This window comes from Cupressus sempervirens, chromosome 1, assembly GCF_028749045.1.
Source record: "Cupressus sempervirens isolate cs-2001-9-10 chromosome 1, ASM2874904v1, whole genome shotgun sequence".
NCBI classification, from domain to species: Eukaryota; Viridiplantae; Streptophyta; class Pinopsida; order Cupressales; family Cupressaceae; genus Cupressus; species Cupressus sempervirens.
The window spans coordinates 223,598,325-223,614,937 of record NC_143118.1 but is presented as its reverse complement, the minus strand read 5'-3'; the positions used below and the strand labels follow the sequence as shown (position 1 = coordinate 223,614,937).

Sequence of the window (16,613 nt, the reverse complement as noted above, 5' to 3'; positions counted from 1 at the left end):
TTTCAAAATGAGATTCTGGGCGTTTTCGAGAGGTTAGATATGCACTCCAATATACCATTGGAACCGGGAGAGCCTGAATTTTCCGAATACGGGGTCAGATTTTGCACAGGTAGTAGCTGGTTCAAGCTACAGGAGGTTTTCCTTCAGAATTCCAGATTGCAGCCGAATTCAGGTGTCAATGTTCAATTTTGATTTCTGGCATGGTAATGAGCTAAATATGGATAAAACACAGTAAAAATGCAGTTAGGGTCAAATTGGTTCAGATTTACTTAGTAAAAACTCATTTTCACTGGCTTTTTCATAAGGAATCAGATATTTAGCAAATAAGGGATTTCATCATTCAGGAGGAGATATTTGTAAATCAGTTAGAGTATAATGATGAAAATCAAATCAGATTGAAGACAGAGGTTAGAGAGAGTCTTTTCAGTTGTAGAAGATTGGATTTCAAGTGGACACCTGGCAATTGCATATCAGATCCGGGAGTTCATCTGGGCTATATCATTCTTTCTTTCTGTCATTGTAAGGGTTCCAGTTTTTGGAGAAAAACTAGTCACTACTGAGATACCAGATTTTGGGTCCAGTTTTGATATGTTCCCATACTGTGATACCACATATTTCTTCAGCAATTTCTCTCATGTGAACAGCAGTAGGAAGATAAATACAGATAGTTCAGACCTGTTAGGTTGTTTCATGTCTTTCATTTCATGCATATGATTGTATATTTTCAAGGAAATAATGCAAAGAGCAACAGATAATTAAGTTTCAGTTGAATCTTGTCTCCATTCTCATTGAATTTCAATGTTTTACGATCTCTGAACAAAGAGTTTAGGTTGTAGTTGCAGTCCCCTAAGACTGTATGTTGTTTCATTGTTGCTGATAATTCAAGGAATTGTGTAAATGCTTCATAGAAATCAACAGGGTTGCAGATTTATTGAGGAGGATATCATGTAAGAACGAGATTTTAAACTGAACATAGATGTCTATTTACAAGTTAAATAGATAGATCTATATCTGAAGATACACGCGTCTCAGATATTCATATGTATGTTTGTGATCCATGAATTTGCCCAATGCACTAGGCACTGATCAGCTACAGTGTCATTACTTTCTCACTGCTGCATATCTGAGGGTTGTTGAAATCAACATCAAAAATCAAATGCTTTTTCCCTTTCATGTTGAAGAGTTATCATAGAATGCCCTCACTCAGCTTATGAGATTCATAGATTTGCATCTAGCTATCGTAGATTTGTGTTATTTCATGAGTTCTTAAGAGAAATAAGGGTTTTATCTGCTTTGAATAGATTCAGTGTATGCTTTGACAACTGGTACCATGTAAGGAATTTATAGGTTCACCCGCCTAGGTTTTGCTTTTGCAGAGCCTGAAGAAGAAGAAGGGTCAAGCCTTATAGTTGGCCTGGTGTCTGAATGGGTGTGTTGATAATGGGAGTTAGCTGTCCCTAGATGCATCTTGTTCTCATCAGGGTAATTGAAAATGGGTAACATTTTCAAACACCAACATGGGGTTTCCTTTTGTAGATAGCTACATCAGATGCGATTATGGGTTTTTTCAAGTCATAACTAGAAGCTTGTTACTGTTTTTTTGGCACTCATGTTTTTGCCTATGTTTTATTCTGTGCATGAGAATAGGTTTTCTTAGCACATTTTTTCATGTATTTTGTGAAGAAATTTTAGTAAAGTTGTGGGTTTTTGTGGGTATTTGTGAAACTCACAACTAGGTTATTTTTGCTGGTCCTACTTATGTTCACCAATTTATAATAAAAGCTAAAGAAGATAATTTGTTTTTAAAAGGGTTTTACCATTTTTTCCTAAAAGATAGTTTTGTATTTTGTGTAGATTTCTCTTAGAATTCGTGCCATGATTTGTTTTTTTGACCCGAAAGTTAGATTTTTTCAAAGTTTGCGCCAGTTGTTGCTGAAGGTATTTTTGTAACACTTTATCATAAGAAAAAACCTCTCCTCGTGGGACATTAATCCTTACTCTTTCTTGCACATGAGCTCTTGTAGAAGCACGGGAAAAAGGGAAGACTGACACATTTGTAATCAATTTTTTGATCTAGTTGTACTTTGCAGTGTTATCCAACCATTTCTTGTCTCTTCAAGGGTTACTTTTGCACAATGTCATGCTCTTCTATGTTTTTGTAAGAGGCAAGCAAATACCCTAATACAAAGCATATAACCAATATTGTAGATGTGACATAAAGAGGGTGTGGATCTCCTGAATCATTTTCTTATGTAATATTTAATATAATCAAGCATGAACATATAATCCAGTTGGATTGAATGATACCCTTTTATATATCTTTTTGAGTGATAAGTAGGAGATATTTTCTAGGATAAATCAAATTGTGATATCACTATCATGACTAAACTATGTATTTTTTTGAGGCAAACTCATTAACCCATGTTTCGTGAGTAGTGGTTCACATAAACCAATCTCTTATGAGACAGAATGAAACACTTAGCACTTATTGCATCTAGGTTATGCTCACAGAGATGAAGCACTAGGATTTCCTGAGAGGTCACCTATCCTAGCACTACTCCAGCTTGAACGCACTTAACTATGGAGTTTCCTTCATGGTTATACCCACTTCTCTTGCAACCCAATTTGCAAAACCTTTAGCAAGTGTTGTGCCTTATGAACCATTCATTAGAAAGCCCCTTAAGATTATCAATTGATAAGTAGGAGATATTTTCACAACAAGTCAAATTGTGATATTGCTATCAAGAGTCAACTGTATAGTTTTTTAAGTCAAAGTCATTGACCCATGTTTCATGAGTAGTGGTTCACATGAACCCATCTCTCATGAGAATGATTGGAACACTTAGCACTCATAGTATCTAGGTAATGCTCACAAAGGTGAAGCAACAAGACTTCCTTGGAGGTTACCATCTCAATACTTCTCCAGCTCGAGTGCGCTTAACTATGGAGTTTCCTCCATGATTAAACCCACTCTTCTTGCAAACCCATTTGCAAAGCAAGGGCTGATGAGTTTAACTAAAAAAACTACACAATTGAATCCTAATAGCAATATCACAATTTTGACTACTTGTGGAAAACATCTCGTACTTACCAATTGATGAGCTTAAGGGGATATCCAATGAATGGTTCATAAGGTAGAGCACTTGTTGAAGGTTTTGCAAATGAGGTTGCAAGCAAAGTGGGTTTAACCATGGGGGAAATTTTGTAGTTAAGTGTGCTCGAGTTGGAGTAGTATTGAGATGGGTAACCTCCTGGGAAGTCTTGATGTTTCACCTTTTTGAGCATCACCTAGATGCAATGTGCCAAGTGCTCCATTTATTCTCATGAGAGCAGGGTTCATGTGAACCACTACCCATGAAACATGGGTCAATTAGTTTGGCTGAAAAAACTAAATAGTTGAATTCTAATATCAATATCACAATTTGACTTGCTGTAGAAAATATCTCGTACTTACCAATTTATGAGCTTGAGGGGCTTCCTAATGAATGGTTCATAAGGAACAAAATTTGCTGAAGGTTTTGCAAGTGGTGTTGCAAGAAGAGTGGGTTCAATCATGGAGGATACTCCGTCGTTAAGCGCATTAGAGCTGTAGTAGCATAGGGATGGGTGACCTCTCGGGAATGCAATGAGTGCTAAGTGTTCTGTTCATTCTAATGAGAGATGGGATCATGTGAACCACTGCTCATGAAACATGGGTTAATGAGTTTGACTCAAAAAACTACGCAGTTGAATCCTGATAACAATATCATGACTTGACTTGCTATGGAAAATATCTCCTACATATATATTGATGAGCTTAAGGGGCTTTGTGATGAATGGTTCATAAGGCTCAACACTTACTGAAGGTTTAACCATGAGGAAACTTTGTAGTTAAGTGCGCTTAAGCTAGAGTAGCATTGGGATTGGTAACCTCCCGAAAGTTTGAGTGCTTCACCTTTGTGCGCATCACCTAGATGCAAAGATTGCTAAGTGTTTTATTAATTCTCATAAGAGACGGGTTCATGTGAACTACTACTCATGAAACATTGGTCAATGAGTTTGACCGAAAAAACTATACAGTTGAATCTTGATAGCAATATCACAATTCTTTTGAGTGCCATTCAAATAGGATAATAACACCAATCTAATATACATTTAAAATAAATCAATTAGAAATTTAATTTTGGTGCCTACTTTTGTGCTGACTTATATTAAATAAATATAAAAAATAAAATAAAATGCTTTAGTTTCAGGTTGACTGTTTTGATCTCTAGCACCCATTTTAAACAGGTATATACAGCAATTTTTTTTGCAGGTTAGGGATCATTTGGAAGTTCGGCATGATCTTCAGAATATTTTTCTTAGGTTTTGGGATGCAAATCCTAGAAGATGTCAAGGTCAGGATGAAAACCCTAACCTTACCTTGTCAGTTTTTCAGTTTTGCTTCCAAATTTGCAATTTTTTATTACAGGATTTCCCTTATTCGCCTATTTGTGAATATGGTTTGTGCTAATTGCTATTATCAAGGTTTCACACCAAGTGCCAGATCATGAGAGGGTTTCATCTACATTCAAAGGCATGCATTAGAACTATGCGTAGGTTTGCTGTTCTGAAGAACATCTGCTAGAGTGGTACCTAGATTGTGGACTTGGGAGCCCTTTTTGTGATAGCACATCAGGTTTCAAACCATCAATGTTGCTGCATGATAAGAGACAACTCTTTAGAGGGGTGATATAAACACCAAGGACGCCAATGCTGATCCCAGTTGATTAATAAGCTCCACCAAAAAATGGCCTTGTTACCAGGTCATACAAACCCAGTTTGAGGTGTTGTGAAGCAAACAGATCTGATATTCTTAGTACAATGCAGACCTTTTTTCAGACTTAGAGGGTTAGAAATTGGCTTGTAGCAAGTTTCAGAATATTAAACCACTCAAACGGGGATGATCTGGGCCTTCTATTCATTGTATGAGATCATACCAGGTCCTATGCTGCTTTTACAGTTTGTATGTAGACTCTATTTAGTTAAAATCCAAGCATGCTATTGTCAATATCCTGATTTGCATATGTTCCTGTGCACTCTTTCTGTATCTGCTGATTAGTTTATGAATAGTGCATATATACGAGTACTAAAATATTAAAATGGGGTATGTGATGTAAATGTGTATAAGATCTCTGATAGAGATTCTAATTTCTCTAATTACTGTTGCTTAACTGAAGATATGAGAAATGTCTGATATATAAATCTCAGACTGAATTTCTGATGTCTGATTCAATGTATGAGATCAGACAGTTTTGATTTGATTTGTTACTGCTGTATATAACTGTCAGACAAAGTATATGGATCAGACAAAGTATGTTGATCAGATCATATTATATTTGAGGCTGTGAGATCTCCTGATGTAGACTGAGTATTGCCGATTGTAATTGATATCAGTCTCCATCCAGCAATCTTATATTTATGAGAGAGGCAAGAGTCATGTCCCTATGGGGACATGAGACTTTAATATAGCTGACAGTCATGCTATAACATACACCTGATATAAACACATACCTGATGGTTATCGAGGATTAATATTGACTTGAATATGAAATATGAATGGAGTCCCCAATAACAAAAAAGGGGTGTCCAGATTAACCAGCGATAATATCATTTACAAATATATCTCTTTTGATATATATATATATATATATATATATATGTTAAACATCTATATCAGAATGTATAGAGAGAATAAAATACTTCATTAGAAGCTATATATTTAACACTTCCTCCTCTTAGCAAGGGAGAAGTGAAATCTCAACAAGTTTATCAATATTGAAGATATTCATATAATCAACAGATTATTTGACCTTAACACTCTGAATTAGTGACTTGTCAAATAACTATAATCACAATGTTATGAACACCATCATAACATGTATTATGATCTTTGGCAGTCCGGATCAACAACTAGAGTAATCATAATACTTTTGTTACCGATGACTTCCGGCATATCCGGAACAATAACATAAATTGTCATGATAACAAGCCTATCATTTGTAAGATCATTACCTTACAATGATTACCTCCTAAAAATATATGTCTATGAAGGATTGTCATCCTTCATTATATATCTGATGCCACTATTCAATTAGAAGCATAAATACACACATAAATTGAAACTTAATTTCAATATTCAAAAATTACAATTTGATCATACCAAGATTACCTCTGAAATATTCCAATTTAACATTGGCAAGAATATCCGTTGTTTGCTCATTTGTGCTTATGTAAATCAATCTCGATATACCGTATCTTTGATTCAATATGCTTATATTGAAGAGAAAAACTGAATTTATAGATAACTGATTTATCTGAGTACAACACTGCATATGTCATTTATATATTCAAACTTTGGAAATGTATCACTCTCCTCGATTCCTCACTTTGGGATTCTCTTTTAAATTTATCCACTTTATCTCTTTGTTCAACAACTTAAAATGCAAGATTTTCATCATTTTCATCCTTAACTTCCACTAGGGCTGCTTGAATTTTCTCCCGTTCTGGACAGACGTCATGAGTGTGTCTGAATTTGTCACATATGAAGCATTGTACTTTAGACCAATCTCTTTTCTTGTATGATTTGTTGAATTCCTTGTTTTGATAAATTCCCTTTCTTTTTCCCTTATTATTGGTACTGATTTGAAGAGCTTGAATTTCTCCCTCTTGATTTGAAATGATTCCTCTCGTAATTAATCTTGACTCTTCTTGAGTGCATTCGTTTTTGAGTAGTTCAAACTTAAGAAGTTTTGGTCGAGAACTTAGTCTATGAATAAATGTCTCCCAAGATGGTGGTAGTCACAAATATATACTTGACATCGATGACAAACACAGTCATGAATGCAACATGTCAATACTCTCCAATGCTTAGGATACTCCCCCAATGTAGTATCATCAACATTTATGCTAACAATCTCCCCCTTTGGCATTGATGGCAACATAGATGAAAAATATCTAAGTTCCATGAGTACCAAAACAATACTCTGTTGCGACTGCTACTACCCTCATCTTCTCAAATCCTCTGGAACACTACATTGTTCTTCTTCTTTAGGATTGGCAACAGTTCTTCATAGTAAACAACTCGAAATACATATCTCCCCCATAGAGATATTCCTCCTTTACATGAATCCTTCTAAATCTCCCTAATAAAGTAGATATTTCCATCTCTCCCCATACATACTTAGGAGATGTTTTTCATGCATAGTTTCCCCCATTGACATCAATGACAAAATCCTCATTATGTCAATTTACTATTCCAAGTCTTCAACAAGCTCAAGTGTCCAAAGACACTGTTCAAGACCAAATATCAAGAGTCCTCAATGACTCAACTCATCACAGATACTTCCCCCATATGAGAAGCATCAGCATTCAGTCCAGTCTAACAATAGTGCTTTGTACCACTGGACTGATGCACTTATTGCATCATCTACTTAAAAGTGGGCAGGGGCATGACCCCAAGCATCCCTGTCAAGTGCTCAATTGTATTTTTAGGTAAGGGCTTCATAAAGATATCTGCAATTTAATCTTTAGCACTCACATACTCTACTCTGATGTCCTTTTCTGCTGCTTTCTCTCTCAACACATGATACTTAATAGATATATGCTTAGTCTTAGAATGCAATACAAGTTTCTAAGACATACTCACTGTACTTGTGTTGTGACAGCATATGATAACAGGTTCTGCAAACTCAATTCTAATATCCTTCAGCATCTATTTCATCCACATCACTTGATTACAGTTATTTCCTACTGCAACATACTTTGCCTCAGTTTTATTATGAGAGATACAATCTTGTTTCTTGCTTAGCCAAGAAACCAATCTTCCTCCAAGAAAGAATGCTCCACCACTGGTGCTCTTTCAGTCATCCATACTACCTGCCCAATCTGCATCAGTATATGCACATATAGTGAAATCACTCGATTTGTGATACCAAATTCCATAGTCAGATGTTCCTTTCAAATATCTGAATATCCTCTTTATTGCTACATAATGATATTCCTTAGGATTAGCTTGAAATCTAGCTACAATCCCAACTACATTTGCTATATCTGGTCTGGTGTGAGTCAGATATTGCAAATCTCCAATCATGGATCTGTACTTTTTCTACTCAATTGTAGGTGTCTCATCTTTGCTAGATAACTTGTGACTAGTTATCATAGGTTACCAACATGCTTACAACTTTTCAATCCAAATCTCTTCAACACGTCTTTCAAGTACTTAGCTTGTGAAATGAAATTACCATCACTATTTTGCACAATCTAGGGAAAACTTCATTTCTCCTATCATGCTCATTTCAAACTCATTCTTCATTTCTTTAGCACACTAATCACTTGCTTCATCATTACCTCCAAATATGATGTCATCAACAAATATTACTATTATCAGCAAACCATTCTCAATTTCTTTCAAATACAAGTTACTATCTGTTGTACCTTTAGCAAATCCAAGCTTTGCCAAATAGTTGTCCAACCATGCATACCAGGTTCTAGGTGCTTACTTTAGACCATATAGTGCTTTCTTTAGTCTGAATGCCATGTCTTTGTCTTCTATGAAAGGAAAACCTTCAGGCTGCTCAATATATACTTTTTCAAGTTTTCCATTCAAGAAGGCTGATTTAACATCCATCTGATATACCTTGAACTTCTTATTTGCTGCATAAGCCAAGAACATTCTTATTGGCTCCATTCTGGCTAAAGGTGCATATGTCTCCTCATAGTCTATGCCTTCTTGCTGTGAATATCCCTTGCATACAAGTCTAGCCCTATTTCTCACAACTTCTCCTTGCTCATTCATCTTGTTTCTGATTACCCTTTGGTTCCTCTCATATTTTTGTCTTTAGGTCTAGGAACTAAATCCTATATTTCATTCTTCACAATCTGATTTAATTCTTCTTTCATTGCTTGAACCTAATGATCGTCTTTACATGCTTCATCTGCACTCTTAGGTTCAACTTGAGAAATCGAACATATATCTTCATTAACTTTGTTTCTTGTCATCACACCTTTGTCTTTGCTTCCAATTATCTGCTCTAGAGGGTGATTCTTTGTCATATTCTTGGTAGAGGTAGGAGTTGACATCTCAACTCTCATCTCATCTCTACGTTCAGATCTCTGCTCTCCTCTTTGCTCAACAATCAACACATCATTCTGCAGATCATTGTTAGTCTCAGAGAAAAATTCTGCATTTTGTCTAACAATTCCATAATTATCTTCTTCATTTGAATTGTAATATAACATCTTTTTCTTAGTTTCAAACTTTTCATCAATCTTAACATTTGCGCATTCAACTATTGTCTTATTTCTATGATTGAAACATCTATATGCCTTGCTTTTCAATGAATGGCCAAGAAACATACCTTCATCACTTCTTGGATCAAACTTGTCAACATCATCATCTCTCTTAATTTAACACTTCCAAATATTTTGAAATACTTAACTAATGGTGAATGACCAAACCATAGTTCATAAGGTGTCTTGCTCATACCTTTTCTGATCTGTACTTTGTTCATGGTGTACGCTGTTGTATTGACTGCTTTTCTCCAAAATGTCTTGGATACATCATTCTCAAACAACATTGCTCTTGCTGCTTTTGTTACTGATCTATTTCTTCTTTCTGCAATCCCATTCTATTCAGGTGTCCTAGGTGAAGATAAATGCTTTTTGATTCATTCTCTTCACAAAATATGTTGAACTCTCTAGAGGTGAATTCTCCTCTATTAGATCTCAAACATTTTATCTTAATACCAGATTCATTCTCAACTCTATTCTTAAATATCTTAAACTTCTCAAAAGCTTCAGACTTCTCTTTAAAAAATGCTACCCACATCGTTCTAGTGAAATCATCAACGAAAATCATAAAATACCTTTCACCATAGAATCCTCTTGTTCTTGAGGGACCACTCATCTGTGTGAACAATCTCCAGCTTCTTTGTGATAGTGAACTTCTTGCTGAGAAAAGTTACCTTCTTCTTCTTAGCCAAAATACATTCTTTGCAAACCACATTAGTAGGCTTAATTATCTTAGGCAGATCTCTGACTGCAAACGTGTTACTAACCTTTACAATATTATCAAAGTTTATATGACATAATCTCCTATGCCATAACCAATTGTTATCCACTTTAACAACCAAACAAGTCATTTCAGTGGGATTCAACTGAAATACATTACCTCTGGACCTAGTTCCAATTCCAATCATCTTACCATCCTTATTCTTGATAGTGCCAGTCTTTTCTGTGAATTGCAATTGATACCCTTAAATGGATCCAATCCCTATAATATGATAAGCTGCATTGTTACCAACTCTAACAATACCTCCATCATAGTTCTTGAATTTAACAAATTTATTCATATCACCAGTCATGTGATATGAACAACCACTGTTTATTATCTAATCAGATTTCTTTTCAACTTGGGAAACTAGAGCCTTTTCTTCTCTAATTTTTCTATCAAGACCATCTTCTTTAATAGCTACAAATCCTAGTTCATCATCACTTTCATCTTGAGCTCTTTCGTCAAGTTCCTCATCTTCATTAGCATACAAACAATTTCTATCTCTTCTAGGTTTGAACTTTCCCTTATACTTTTTCTCTCTTTTAGGACATTTAGATGCATAATGACTAGACTCATTACATGTCCAACATTTAAAGATATTCTTACCATCTTTTTCTCTTCTCACAAGAAGTGCTACACCTTCCTCAATCTTCTTGTCTTCATCGGATCTAGTTCTGCTACTACCAACAAAATTTCCATGTGTGCTTGCGCTTCTAGACAGACTTGGCCAAACATTCAAGGCTCTGAAAGCTATCTCAACTCTTGTTAGTTTTCCTAATTGCCTCAGATCTACTTCTGCTGCTTCCAATCTTCCAAGCAACATTTCCTTGGTAAACTTCTTAGTGCAGGGTATTAGTAGCTGAATAATCTGAGCAACTTGCTTGAATGGTGGTGTCAAAGTTTCCAAGATCTTCCACACAACCTCATCTTCTTCCTTGGTTGAACCATGTGACTTGATCCTTGTAACAATTTTTGATATCCTACCAATATAGTTTCTTATAGATTCATCGTCCATCCTTTTAGCATCTTGCAATGGACATATTCAATTTCATGAGATGTTTGAAGTGTCTTTACTAGACTGTATTCACTCTCTAGAAGAGCTGATAGTAAAGCTTCTCTAGCGCTCATGTTACACATGAATAGATCTCTCTCTGCTTCATTGCATTCTTCAAGTTTCCCTTCTTCGACAATTGTCTTCTCACTCTTTGTCAAGATCCAATAACCCGAACCCATGCACAACAGATGAGTCTTCATTTTTTCTTTCCAACTATCATAGTTGGCCCCATAAAATTTGGGTCTATCATTTCTGAAAAGATTCACCATCGATCTCTCAAAGCTGTTAAGCTTATCCTTCAAGGACCTGATGCTCTGATACCAATTGTTACAATATATAGCCCACCAATATAACTGAGAGGGTAGGTTGAATCAGTTATCCAACTAATATCAAAATTATTAACTTTAAACAAACTTAACCATATGAGTAATATAATCAGAAACCACAACAAGATACTCATACACAATAACACTTGATATGTTAACTATGGGAAACCCTTGATCGGAGGGAAAACCTCAGTGGGGATGGTACCCACAAGATGATGTACTAATATAAATATTCCTTGTTAGAGGATGGACCCTGTTAGGAGTCTATAACAACATTCAATACATATCAGTCCTTGTTAGGAGACTTTGAATTCCTGTTAAGAGATTCCAACCCTATTAGGAGTTGTGCCAACCTTGTTAGGAGTTGTGGAAGACAACTGGACCCATTGCCCAAACAACTTCAAGGGCAAGACCAATGAATCCACCGTCCAAATGATCTTTGTATTATTCCCCTTGCAGAATAATTGAAATGAATAGTACTTCCTTTCCTCTATCCTCTCAACCGAACCTCTGCTCCTTTTGATCTTGTAGCCAAATCATAAAACTCGCATCCAATAACCCTTGGATCGCTTACTCGCATTCAGTAAACACTCTGCTCCTTTTCGCACTTCACACTTAATGCAATGCTTGATACACACTTTACAAACAAGGAAAACAGCTTTCCTTTATACCAAATCTTCAAAATAATTCCTTGAGTTGGCCTCGAGGCTTTCTCAATTAATTATAATAAGAATTAATTAATTAAAACTACAATAGCACTGTCGGCTCACAGTTTATACAAATCTTCACACATGCGATACTAGGGCTTGTGCATTTGTTGACATCATCATCCAACTGTCCTCTGTCATGGTCTTACTGCGCATTTTGTTATTACATCTTAGATGAAAGATATAATACAAACATTAGAAATTGCTTTCCAAGCACCCTGTCTCTGAACTGCTCTGTAAATCAGGTACAACTTCCCTACATCTTCGATTTATGTGCTGCGCATTGAACCACATCATCAAGACACTGTACTGAATATGCCCATGACCGTGCATCACTAGACAAGCAAAACCTTGTCTGTATAACTACGATCTCTCTCTATTACTTTTTCAGTTTTCACAAACTTACTGCTATGTTGACATCAATGACAAACGCAATCATGAATGCAACATGTTAATACTCACCAATGCTTAGGATACTCCCCCAATTTAGTATCATCAAAATTCATGCTAACATGGTGCACATTAGTGACAATAGTTTATTTGTTTGAGTCACCTTCTCTACTTTCATTGGAATGAGTGGAAGTAACTAGAAGCCCTAGATTTGAGGAAAGAGGATTTACAAGATTTTTTGGAGGTTTGTGTCAATCTAAATCTCTAGTTAACAATCTTTGAGAAAGAAGCTACGAGGATTGTGTCATGTAAATTTTTATTACTTTTCTTCGAAGCTTATAGAAGCTGAAGTGGATTTCACCATCACCATAGGAGTTGGGAAATGTTAATAGTTTCTAAGAATTTCATCTCATTAGTTAGTTGTCATTGCTTTGTTTTTACAGTATTTAGCAATATAGAGTCACTTCTAATCAAAGAACCAAAACTTGGAATCGGCAAGGCCTGCTTGAATTGTGAATCGCCTATGAATCTGTTACAAATTAGGAAAGTGAAAAACCCAAAAAACCAAAACTTGGAATCGGATTGGAAATCGGCAAGGCCTATTTGAATTGTGAATTGCGTATGAATCGGCAACGTGAAAAAACCCTTGAAATTTAAAGATTTTAACAATTTTAAACTCATTGAATATAACTTAAACACATTATAACATCATCAAATAGAAGCTAAAGCCTAACATACATAAACAAGGAACATAAAAAATAAATCCATTGCATATGTAAAAACAATTGGTGATTTTTGGTGTTTTTTTACCAACTTGGAGATTTTTGGCAATTATTTAAGAGAAGACAACTTAATTTTTGGGGACAAGTTAGGCAATTCAGACGATTTTTGCCTCAAAAATCGGTGATCCGGTTTAATGAGTTAGCAAATATTGCCCATGCTTCCTTGGATCACTAAATCACCAAAATAACCTGAATCGTGGTGATTCTCGTTACTATGCTTATAAGATTGGAACAATTGAAAGTAAGTTGTCTTCTCTTAAATAAATGATTTGAAAGTTTATGCAATAAATTACTTCTGCTAATTTTCATGCTTCAGTAGTTAATTTGCAAGTTATTAAAGTACTTAAGTGCACTCAGATGTTATCTTTGGTTCTCATGCAGATTGACAGCCATAACCCAGTTGGTTCACCATGGATTGATCTATGTACCCATTGGCTACACGTTTGGAGCTGGTATGTTTGAGATGGAACAAGTAAAGGGAGGGAGCCCATACGGTGCTGGAACCTTTGCTGGAGATGGTACACGCCAACCAACCAAGTTAGAGCTAGAACAAGCATTTCATCAGGGAAAATATATATCTGGTATTGCAAAGAAGCTTAAAGGGAGTGCTTGATTGAAAAACTAGTATTTGTAAATTTGGATACAGGTAGAGGACACTGGAAATAACTTGGTTTGTTTGTAACTGTGACCATGATCATAGGCAGTTTGCCGTTGATTTGTGCTTTGTCCATTATTGTTACCCCGCACTACATGCTTTGTGCTATTGATTTGCAATGCCCACATTTTGGGTGTATAATGCATTATATTTCATTGATTTTTACTATTGCCTGTCATTCTTAGTTTAGCATTATGTTTTTATAGATTGGGATAAGCTTCTCAACCTAAAAGAAGATAATAATTCAAATTATATGTGTTTTGATTTGGATCTGCTGCTAATACGGTCTCTTTAGGAGACATTTACTTATATTAGATTGGATCCCAATTCATTCAATATTTGTTTCTGAGATTATTTTGCAAGAGTTATCAGTTTTCTTTAGAATTTTACAAAGAGACTCTGAAGATGGTATGATTACAGTTTGATAGATGGAACATTGATGGTACACTTCGCATGTAAAGGAAGTTTTGAATGCACCCACTTTCAGATTTGCTCCAAAAATATGGTAGTTATGTATGAATGCCATGAACTGAAAGGATTCATTATATCATCTGCTCCAGTCTCATGAAGCATGGAACCAGAAGATACTGCCAATTATATGAGTAAATTTTAGCACTTATAAACAAAGAACGTATAGGCATTGTCTCTGAATCATAGGTTAGAAGCATTCTCATCTTGTTATTGGGAGTATTTCTTCTCTTGTTCGGAAACATTGAAGATGTATTTAACTATGAGCAATCACATTTTAATTTTTTAAGGTTTCTTTATGTTTTGGTTGACCAAGCTCCATGTTTCTGAATGCATCGTGATCCGTTGTGCCAATTATCAAATTAATTAATGTTTTGTTCAGGCTATTTCTCGCTAACATTGATTTGCTGATGTCTATTTTTTTTTCCTTTTTCCATTGTAACTTAATAAGCAGCAAGTTAATTTGTGTCTCGCGTTACATGAATCACTTTCATAAAAATAGGGCCCTCGAGATTTCTTAGTACACGTGTACCACACTAATTATGGCTTTATATTTCTAATAATTGTCAAAATAATATGCTTAATAATCTTGACTCCTTTCACTCATATATGTATATGGGGTTTGAAGCTCTCAAAACATTGGATCTGAGTCATTTTTATAACCTATCTTAATCATGGGAACACAACAAAATTCTTTATCGATTTAGTTTCAGTGGCTTGTGTGTCAGATATATGCAAAAATCCAAAATTTGGAATTGGATTGGATTGGAATCGGCAAGGCCTACTCGAATTGTGAATCATCTATGAATCGACTACAAATCGGCAAAGTGAAAAAATCCTTGAAATGTAAAGATTTTAATGATTTAAAACTTATTTATTGCACCTTTTATTGAATATAACTTAAACACATTATAATATCATCAACTAGAAGCTAAAGCCTAACATATATAAACAAGGAACATAAATAACAAGAGACCAATGTGTCAAAGTTCTTACCAATAATTGGAAGTAAAAGAAAATAGAAATTTACAGATAGAAAGGAACGATATAAAGAGAGAGCTAAAAGAGAGAATAATATGTTATTATAAGGACAAGTAAAAGTAGAATGATAGAGAGAGTTGAAAGGAATTTTAAAAATATTAATAACTATATTATTTTAAAAAATCTATACATAGGGGAGAGGACCCAGTAGTTGAACACTCTAACTTCACGCTTATCAAAACCTTACGTAAAAATTTCAAATCGCTCTCAATTTTTTACAGTAACTTACTTGGCGAGTCGCCTACTTATAACTAAGATTTCAAGTTCACGTCACCTGTTATGATGCCACATCAGCATGCTTTTTGCCAAGTTGTCCAAAACAGGCCAAAAAAAAGTGAGACCAATAATAGCGCATAAAGGGTACCTATAGTTGAATAGCTGATGTGGCATCACATCATTGGTTACTTTTTAAAACAAAAGGTACATTTTCATTCAATTTTGGGTAATCATTATTGTACTAACAACTTTAAAGTTACAAGTATCGGTACAATTTTTTCAAAAAAATTGGACATTAAGTGAACAACTACTATCACAACAATTGGAACCCGTTCAACTACTGGGTCCTCTCCCCTAGCAATAAAAATTATATTAATTATAAGTTGAAATATTTAATTTTAAAAATAAATTGTTGATTACTTAATTCAAACTACCAAAAGATCCAGTAAGTTTGAGAGGTAGTATTAGTTTTACAATTTGTAAAATGGTATAAAAAAAAATGCAAGATTGTAAAATAGTAGCTAGTAAAATAGTGTCAACTTAAAGAAATAACATTTACAATTGTTAAAAATAAACAACAATGTAAAACTCATAAATATATTTAAAATAAGAAATATAAAACATTTAACTCTATCTTTGAACTTGGTAAGAAGAATAGATTGTGATAATTAATATTGATTAGACATTATTTTTGTCAAAGTTATGTGAGGTGGAAGATAAAAATGATTACTTTTTTGAAAAACCTAATCAACTTGTCACAAATGTGGAAAAGATAAAGTTGTAATTAATGTATTCATTAATGCATGATAGAGTTGTTAGATAATATTTGTATTTTTGTTGAAGAAAATTGAATTTTCTCCCTAGCAAAAATAGTATGGTCCAATAAAATGAATGAAAAATGT

General features: G+C 34.8%; 1 protein-coding gene across 1 annotated transcript in view; it reads left to right on the top strand.

The window, feature by feature from the left end:
- LOC149576967 (putative NAD(P)H dehydrogenase (quinone) FQR1-like 1) overlaps positions 1–14,151 on the top strand; it is a 154,216-nt gene extending 140,065 nt beyond the window's left edge. Inside the window, exon 4 of the mRNA XM_089821276.1 lies at positions 13,713–14,151. Coding sequence (XP_089677402.1) covers positions 13,713–13,944 — 232 coding nt within the window. The 3' untranslated portion in view covers positions 13,945–14,151. The remainder of the gene's footprint in view (positions 1–13,712) is intronic.
- The last annotated feature ends 2,462 nt before the right edge of the window (positions 14,152–16,613 follow it).